At 45.4% G+C, this 9,926-nt stretch overlaps 1 protein-coding gene across 3 annotated transcripts in view; it reads right to left on the reverse strand.

The window, feature by feature from the left end:
* LOC116780030 (kinesin-like protein KIF2A) overlaps positions 1 to 5,626 on the reverse strand; it is a 93,824-nt gene extending 88,198 nt beyond the window's left edge. For all 3 annotated transcript variants that reach the window (XM_032674533.1, XM_032674532.1, XM_032674531.1), the window contains exon 1: positions 5,563 to 5,626. In XM_032674533.1, coding sequence (XP_032530424.1) covers positions 5,563 to 5,626 — 64 coding nt within the window. The remainder of the gene's footprint in view (positions 1 to 5,562) is intronic.
* Between the last annotated feature and the right edge of the window lie 4,300 nt (positions 5,627 to 9,926).

Below are 9,926 nucleotides of genomic sequence, written 5' to 3' on the forward strand. Positions count from 1 at the left end.
ATCTTCAGTCACTCTTCCAATTACAAGAACATCCCTTCTCCTCATGCCTGTTACATTATTTCTGACACAGTGAGACCAGAACTGTATTTTCCCCCTGCATTCCAAATGAGAAAATATATAATTAATTTCTCCATCCTTCTAGGTAGTATTTCAGATCCTCAAAGACAGGGAAAACAGGAACAGCTTGAGGAGGAAATGGATGGAACAGAACTGGACTAAAAAAAGTAAAGGAAAAACACTAATCAACTAATGAGCCTACTAAAGGGCTGCAGTGCATAACAGATGTATCCTATTTCAGCAAAAGACTGAATTTATGGGGGGAAAAATGTGAGATATTCTTTCTCCAAGTAGTTATATAGGTCTTTGTCATCATTAACTGGATAATACACAAGAAGTGGAGATACAGATGTAAGATCACACATAAAGCAGGGGACTATTGTTATCTGAGTAACGGAATTCATCAACAGACAAATGCCCATATTTAGATCTCAACAAGGATCATCTTCTGGACAAGAGGAAACACCATTACAGTAGGTCTTGCAGGTACCTTCTGGTCACACCTCTACTTCCCTAAGCTTCCATGTGATATGGTGCAATTTTCAAGAAGACTGGAAATGCAGCCCATTCTTAGCAATTCACAACCTAAAATGAATGAGTTCTTTTCCATTTCCAAGATAGATTACGAAGGCATATTTCAAGCAACACACATAAATTATACTGAAATAAGTAGTAAATTTCATTATCAAGAATCATTATAAAAAGCCAAACTAGCTGACTGTCTCAGTCTGAGGAGACTGGAATGTTTGCTAAAGAGGATGAGTCATAAGATAGACCAAACTCCTCTCTCTCAGCAATTGTAAATTCAAAATTAAGGGGTTTTAATGGAGGAAGTGTGGAAAAAACAGAAGAAATAACAACTCTTTATTAAAAGATATATGTATGTTGGTAAACAGTAACAGAGCACAAAAAACCAAGATGGTAATCCTAGGAAAGCAAACAAACAAAAAAGTCTGGATGAATACTTCTCTGTCCTTTAGCGCAGTTTTAATCATGGTCTGCAGGGGGCGCTGTTGGATCGCTAAAGGTGCAGAGCCTGCAGTTCTCTGTCGTCGCCTGCAGGGGGTGCTGTTGGATTGCTGAAGGTGTAGGACCTGCAGTACTCTGTCGTGTCCTGCAGGGGGCGCTGTTGGATCGCTGAAGGTGTAGGACCTGCAGTACTCTGTCGTGTCCTGCAGGGGGCGCTGTTGGATCGCTGAAGGTGTAGGACCTGCAGTACTCTGTCGTGTCCTGCAGGGGGCGCTGTTGGATCGCTGAAAGTGTAGGACCTGCAGTTCTCTGTCGTGGTCAGCAGGGGGCGCTGTTGGGCTCCAGCAGTCACCACGCAGGGAGAGGGGTCCGGGGGGGCGGTCCCAGACCGCGGGAGAAGCCGAGAAGGAAATGGGGGACCCTTCCCTCAGTGGGAGGAAAAAGGGAAGGGAAGCAGTCCAGTCCCACGGGACTCACCGCTGTCCCAGGTGACGGCGTCTCAAAACTCCTCCCTTCTCTCCCGCGGGCATGCAACTCTCCGATGAAACACAGCAGATCCGGAGAGCGGGACAGCCAGGCAAGTCGAAGCCAGCAGTCCGAGCTGACCAGGATGAGAAGCCAAAAAACCAGACCCCCAGTCCCTCTCCCCAAATGCGTGCACGCAGACCCCCCGACTCCCTCCGAGAGCCAACTCCGCAGTCTGCCCTGTCCTCAGTCCGGGCGGCCAGCTCCCCCCAGCCTCTCCGATGGCCCATTAGCCAGGAATTCGGCTAGATCTTTTGTAAAGCTAATTGGCTCCCTTCCCCCCACTCACTCCGTTTTCTTAGAATGGAGCAGGGGAAGAAAAATTCTCCTGAATTTCTAACCTATAACACTGACTTAATATGCTCTAACACTACATGAACCTAACTAGTTATTCCAATTATAACTGAAAATATTATCTGCAACTCCAGACAACATTTATACCAATGTTTAACCACTGAGAAAAAACAGACATACAGCAAACAGCTCTGCAGCATCAGTCCTTGAAAATGTTGGGGTTTATCCAAACACTGTTTTTCATGTGGTTTTGGCCACAAGTTCTAATAATATGCAACATCTATTTTCTATTCAGTCCTATAAGAAATCCCTCATGAAACACTTAAACCTAATTAGAACTTGTCAAAATTAAAGAATACGTAACTTCTTTCCAGAATGTTCTGGTTGCATTTTCACATTTACTATGTTCTACATGTCTTTGCAATTTTGTTGTAATGAACAAGTATGACTTTTAACAGTGATGTTTCACCAAAAGAAATGCTATTCTGTTAGTCTTTCTTTTTATTTAAAGAATAATAAAGTTATCCAGAATTAATCAAGCTCTGTATTCAGAAAAGTGTTTAGCATAACTGGTGGAGAGATGGGAAAAAATACATATTTTTTCAAATGACCCAATTAACAAACTAAAACTTTTCTCTGGATTCAGCAAATAAACAGGTAAATAAGAAAATTTAAAAGAATCATTATACTTACATTTGAAAACCATTTTAATTTTAAAAAAGGACTTACTACAGACAGTGCAATGTGAAAAAAAGCCCAGACCAACACACCATTTTCTCCAAAAGTTTTTTAAATGGTTTTAATGATGTTTTCAGCCTAGGGCAGCTGGTATGTTACACAGCCCTGATTCTACCTAGGATATAGTTCTGGGTAGAGCAGATTCAGGTAGCTCACTGTTACTGAACCAGAAGATCAAACTTCTCGCCTTCACCCTGTCCATGCATTTCCTATACACCGATAATGCTGAGGTCACAGATCCCTCTGAGTCATTTGAACTCACTAATCCTGCAGAAAACTAGCACATCCAAAAGTTTTCTACTGTGTTTAGTGAATCAAATAATCAATTACTGTATTAAATCAACAGAGAAAAAAATATCATGGCTAGGGTAGAGTTAATTTTCTTCACAGTGGCTGGTATGGGGCTGTGTTTTGGATTTGTGCTGAACACAGGGTTGATAATATAGAGATGTTTTTGTTATTGCTGAGCAGGGCTTAGACAGAGCCAAGGCCTTTTCTGCTTTTCGTACTGCCACACTGGCAAGGAGACTGGGGGTGCACAAGAAGTTGGGAGGAGACACAGCTGGGACAGCTGACCCCAACTGACCAAAGGGATATTCCAGATAATATGACATCATGCTCAGTATATAAAGTGAGGGGAAGTAGGAGGAGGGAGGGACATTTGAAGTTATGGCATTTGTCTTCCCAAGTAAGGTTACACAGGATGCATTCCTGCTTTCCTGGAGATGGCTGAACACCTGCCTGTCCATGGGAAGCAGTGAATTAATTCCTTGGTTTGCTTTGCTTGCGTGCATGGCTTTTGCTTTCCCTATTAAACTATCTTTATCTCAACCCATGACTTTTCTAGCTTTCACCCTTCTGATTCTCTCTCTGATCCCGCTGGTGGGGGAGTGAGCGAGTGACTGTGTGGGGCTCGGTTGCTGGCTGGGGTTAAACCATGACAATTGGCCACACTGGATGGAAGAGTTTATAGGAACAACACAGCTGACAGGCAACAAGAGCCTCGCTCTGTTAGAAGCAGCTAGATTCATCTCGATTGCCTGTGTAACCACAGTTCAGATTGGAAACCTACCTTCTGAAAGGCAATGCAATCTAAATGCAATCTAGTGCTGGCTGTCCTTTGATATCTTTCTTAAAATGCTCCCTTCCACATACCTAGGACAGTTCCTCCTACAGTTTACTGGAAAGAGAATGACAGAACAGAACAGTAGCCTGAGTCATAATGGGGCACCTCCTCCTCCAGTCCCAATGAAAAACAAGCAAACCTCACAATAACCAGGACCCACTAACTGGTATGACACTGCAGTCTGGTTGCTCACAAGGACCAAATTAACACAAATACTCCAAATCCTATAGTTTGAGCAACTGCTGTGAAGGCATCCCCCTACTATATTACTGATGTGTAATATATTTAATGTGCTGCATCACATATGTGATACTGCGAAATATGTAAACCATTAACAGTAATGAAAATAAAGATTATTATGTTCAAGAGTTACTGTCCTCACTTCTGACATTACAGTGAGCAGAACCCAGGGGAAGGGGGGGGGGGGGGAAAGCCAAACATTCTCTTGCCTTATTTTCCAAAGGCATACAAAACAAACAGCAACGTTTATTAGAAGTTCGCACAAGCCTCAGAAAAAAACAGTTTTACAAGTTGCTACAGTGAGGTTTTCTGAAACCTAAAACAGAGTTATGTAAATAACTGCCAGATCAATCAGATTCTTCACACGACACACAAGCCATTAAGCACAAATTGAGAGCTTAGGTTTAATATAGTGTCCAGCTAACATTGACCATTATTTTATTGTAGGGTTGAACTGTGGTATGGGACATGAGTAGACAAGCTTGTTGGATTATTGTTTCCTGCCTCATGACAAAACCATGCTAACTTCAGTGCCTTTGATCTCCAGGTCTTTCTTCCCTTAAAAACATCTGCAAATTCCTGAATCTGGTGGGGGAAAACAACCAACTTTCCAGAAAATCCCAGCAGAACCCCATTCCTGTTTAGTAGGTATCATAGATCTCACAGAGGCTGAGAACAGATTACATATTCCCACTCAAATTGAAGAGCTGAAGTCACGAGCGACTTGCCATTGATTCAGTCAGTGAACTTCCCATTTCAGTTCTCCTTCCAGACAAATATGACAAATTAGTACCCTACACCTAACACACACATTTCCTTTATTCATGTGTATTCCTAGTCAGCACCATACATCCCCTCATAAAGAGATACTGAGCAAGATGAGAAACAATGGATCCCCAACAGAGAAATAACAACTCATGGGCATAAATAGCAAATACTCTTCGTATATTTTAATCATAAGGAACAACTGGAATAATAATATCAAGCTTTTTTGTCAAACGATGAAAGTGTCTAAAGGCATTTCTGTCAGAGCATACTGTTGTGTCATTTTTTCAGAACACAGCTCATATGCCAGAGTAAACAAAAAGTTATTACTTTGCATTGAAGGCCTTTCCTCCTTCCATCACCTCATCCCCTCCCACCTTCCCAGGCTTTCCTCCCCACCCACACCCCTCTTTCCCACAAATCATCTCAACCCCATCCACAGCCACCCCACACGTCTCATTGCTCACTCCACACTTGTCCCGTTTTCCCCTCCCCCATGAGCCCATTACATCCCTGCTTCATCCCTCTCGCACCCATGTCGCCCTTCTCCCCCCCCAGTTCAGTCCCCCTACCCCGCCGCCGCACCTCCTCGTCGCCTCCTCGCCCCGCTACAGCCTCCTCGCCCCGCTGCAACCTCCCTGCCCCCAGTGGAAGCGGTAGCCGCCGCCACCGCCAAGCGCGAGCACTCCCCGACAACCGCAGCGCGCGCCAGGCCCGGTCACTCCCCAGCCCCGCGCACACAATGAGCCCCGAGCAGCCTCCTCCCCGCCCCCCTGCACCACGCACCGGGGCGGCGGCACTCAGCCACTTCGCCGAAACAGCCCTCCCGTCGCCCTTGCCTCACTGACCATCGCTGCGCTTGATCTCCACGTAGATCCCTATCTGAACCTTGCTGAAGTTGGCCGTTGCCATCGCTTCATGGGGCAGCCGGGGATATCGGAGGCACTGCCGGCCGGCGCACAGGGGGAAGTGAGGATGCGCACAGTAGCAACGGTGGCGATGGCGGCACCGACCGCGGCAGCTTCCAGAGGGCGGGTAGGCGGAAAGGGGGGGGGAAGGGCGGAGAGAGAAAAAAGCCGCCGGCCGGGTACAATAAGCACTGGTAGCTGCAGCGCCTGTGCAGCTCGCCGCGGCATCACGACAGGCCTGGCTCACAGAGGAGGCGGGGGTAGAAGCGCTGCCGCGGTTCATCCTCCGCCCTTCGCAGCACCTGAGCGGGGCTGGCACAAGATGGACACCCCCCACTCCCCTGGGGCTGCCTCCCTGCTCGCTTTGGCCTGCGCTGGGAGATGCTCGTCTCACCTGCGGGCCGCCTGTGCGAGCCTCTCCTCTTGGCCCTGTCCCTGATTTAAAAACACACACGTACACCTATTTGGCACCAGATGGTGACCAAGCTGCCTCGAAGTTTTAATGTAATAGCTTTATCTACCTAATATCTACTCATAAGGCTCCTGTGTGTCAAGTAGAGCAGCTTAGAAGCATGCTTTGTACTTGCTCCCCAACCTGCCAGCATCTCTTCAGTCTATTAGGTATAAATAGGTGTTCTTGCAGTTTGTAGTGTAGTTACATTTAGTAGTAAAAAGTGACAAGTTACTGGTTGTTCAGTTGTCAGTTACAGAAAGGTGCAGTTTGCCCAGAGACAAGAGAATCTATCAGCAGCAAAGGATCAGTAACCTCCATTTTGAAAATGTTGGAGACCCTTCCTCTAATGACCATGTAATGAGGGACACATTGGAAAGTCTGAAACCCCGGAGTACCTCAGCCAATGGGGAAAGGGGAGGGACCTGCGTTTCAGGCAAAGGGGATAAAAGAGGCTGCGACCTCTATCAAGTGGAGAGATCTCATTGGGGATTGGCCAGTGAACTCTCCCTGTTATTAGAATAAAAGTTTTAGTTATGTGATAAACTGAGAAAATGATTCGAGCTAATTAAGAGAAAACAGTGTAAGGTCAATATGACCTGGAGAGAGAAAAGAAAAACAAATTGTAAAACTTAATTGGGCCCCTACAAAGAGGTAAAACAAGTTACCTCCCTTTTACCTTGTGTAGGATTTATAGTGAGAGAATTTTGTTTAGTTAGCTAGATAATAGCACCTTTCTTAAAATTTATAGATAACAAGCAAACATCTGCTGAATGTCTGATTTAACAATATATTATGCTTATAGATAACATTCTTGTTAAGAAATAATGTTTATACTCATGTACCTAACAATGTGTAATGTTTATACTTATGTATAATGAATATTCATGTAGTAGCTGGAAATAAATGTAGAACAACTGTCTTCTTTGGGTGTGACAGGCGTTGGGAGTTGTTGAACCCCTTCCCTGATCACCCAGCGCTGATTTTGCTTTTATCATATAATAAATTCTGATTGGAAATTGCCCGATTGGGTTTCTATTTCTCACAGTTAGCTCCTCTGTCGCTTGTCTATTTTTTAGGCTCTTAATGCCAGAATTATTATTTGGAACAAGTCCAAGTAAGTCTATGCTGTCAACAGCATCCATCCATCCATCTTCACCTCATGATTGCCTTTATACAACTTAAATAAAAACCAAAGCTTATTTCATCTTCCTCGTTTCCCTATAATGATTCCTGTACCCCAGCAAGCCATTTTGTTAAACATTGTCCCTTGGGTTTCTCTTCTGAGGGCAGTTCCTAACATGATGAAACCACAAGAGGTTTAAAATTATCCTTCCCGTACAGTTTCCTAGTTGTCTTGATCAGCATCACAATATTTGTGACTACTGTTTGATTGTTTAATTGTCTGTAGTAATTGCTTGTTATTACAATTATTTAGATAAAGTATAACTATAATGGGTGCAAGAATCTCTGCCTTGCAAGAAGAGGAGATTGTAAAAACTTCACCCTTAAGATGTATTCTAGGGCATTGGAGAAAGTTTGGAGGGGATCCCCTTACTAAGAAAAAGTTGATTATGTATTGTAACCAGTGGTGACCTTTGTATGTATAAGAGGATTGGGAAAAATGGCCTCAGAATGGAACACTGAACTATAATACTATCCTACAGTTAATGTTATTTTGTTGCCAGGAAGGAAAATGGGATGAAGTATCACATGGTGATGTGTTCTTTGCATTGCAGAATAATTACAAGGCTCATAAAGAATGTGGATTGGTGGCAGCGAATGCTAACCTGTTGGCATTAGAAAGGGAAAGTGTAATAAAGTGTATGGGGAAGAGGTGCAAGAAGTTGGGGAAGACATGATTATAGAGGATTGGCTAGCAGGACAAGGACATATGGATATGGCTAAGGCTATGGACGAGCTGTCAGAGTATAGAACACGGCCTGTCTATACCCGTGGGAAGATCTGAGACAGAAAGGCCATGCCAAGGTGTAGTGGTTTGGACTTTGTTTTCCCCCAGAGGATAAGAAAAGTGGTAGACCCCAAGGGGTGGAAACCCCTGGAAGTTTTGAATTTCTGTCCAATGAGCGCTTCTGCAAAAAATGTAAACATATCACAACCAGACCGGAAGAGAAGGGTTGTAGTTTGAGGTTAGAAGAAGGTGGCCATGTTGTGAGCCACGAGGAAGGGGCTCTGAGCCCCACAGGGGGGGGCTTTGGCCCCCCAGCCCCAGCTGGAGCCTGTGGGGACCTGGAACAGCATAATGCTGGGCTAGGTGCCTATAGTTATGCTGGGAGATGTTTTCTCCATCGTGGGCAGTGGCCGTGGCAGTGGCCGGAGAAAGCAGCAGCCAGAACTGAACCGAAGAAGCAACAAAGACATGCAGCACCAGAGAAGGGACTCCTGGAAGGAGACCTGAGGGAAGGAGAGTCAGCAGCTGAGTTCTACAGAGTTCTTGGGGGTAAGAACTGATACCAGACCCCCCAAACTCCTTTGAGACCTCCTGGAAGGAGGAAGTTGATAGACTCTTACTTGAAAGAGCCTTGAAGTGCAATATGCACTGCAGAGAGGAGCTGAGAAGCTCGGTCGTCCTGAGAGCTCAGCCAGGACGGAGTGGGGGAGGTTGGCCTTGAGGGCCCTCCCTTGCTGCAAGCTACAAAGAAGCTCGCAGCCTGAGACAGGGCACAGAGGCCCTGCAAGGAGCTTGAATCTCCTGAAGATACCAGACCGTCACGAAGACCCCCTGTGCTTCGTGATATGACGTGGTGATACGACCTTGTCTGGGGTGACGAAGCCCACGGAAGACCACTCGTTTGGAGAGACGAGTGGCCGAGGGGGATACCCCCCTCGTGTGTGCTGGCAGAGATCCAGCTATCAGCTGCTACAAGAAACAGAAGAGACAGAGAGAGCCTGCTGCCTTAGAAGATGCTGCTGCTTAGTGACTGCTACTCTGAAGAAGCTGCTGCCCTGAGAGACTGGAAGGGATCTGTCCTTCTTTTCCCTCCTGGACTTTTATTTGGAGGGGAGAAGAGATCTGATCCATTGTAAATACTTATGTCATGGTAGAGATAGTTGTAGTCGTGTGTATAATGTATTGTAGTATTTATTTGTATAGTCATTGTAATATATTCCCTTTCCCCATTCTGAGTCTGGTTGTGTTTTGTCTGGAAAAAACCCATCTCACATTGGGTTGAGATGTGGGAGGGGGGATGGAGCTAGGGAATTGGAATTTGGGCTATCTCAAACCATGACACAAGGCCATGGTGTTTTTGTGCCTGCTAGTTGGATGGTAAACAGGAACGGAGCAAAAGCAACTGAGAGCCACCTGTATCAACATAAGAAGGGAGTGAGAGGTGGAATCAACATCTGAGCCAGAGCCAATGGTGAGCTCGGCTTTTGCAATATGCATGAGCTAATTATGAGGCCTATATTAAGCTGTTAGCACTTATCAATAAACGAAGTTTGCTGATTCTCATATTGAGGGTCCCTCACTTCCCTCGTCGCGACACATGATGAGGAGGATTTTGGAGGGTTCATGCACACTTGACAGTGATGCCTAAAATGGTGCTAAGGAAAAAAACTCTGGAGCAGTTAATTGAGGGTGAGATAAGGAAAGGGTTTAATTTGTGCCTAGGTATAGGTGTTACAAGACGCGCACGCAGACCATGCCTGAGGTGTTACATTTTATAATACTGCACGACCAATCCAAGTTTTGTCCATCCCGTTGCTTTTGCCCTGGGCCACCCCCTGGGCCACCCTCTGGGAATTGGGTCTGGGGTGTATTTCAGGACCACCTCTTCATCATTTTCATCATCTTCAGAGCACAAAGGGTACACGGTCACCCAGTTCTTGA

This window comes from Chiroxiphia lanceolata, chromosome W (assembly GCF_009829145.1).
Source record: "Chiroxiphia lanceolata isolate bChiLan1 chromosome W, bChiLan1.pri, whole genome shotgun sequence".
Taxonomy (NCBI): Eukaryota; Metazoa; Chordata; class Aves; order Passeriformes; family Pipridae; genus Chiroxiphia; species Chiroxiphia lanceolata.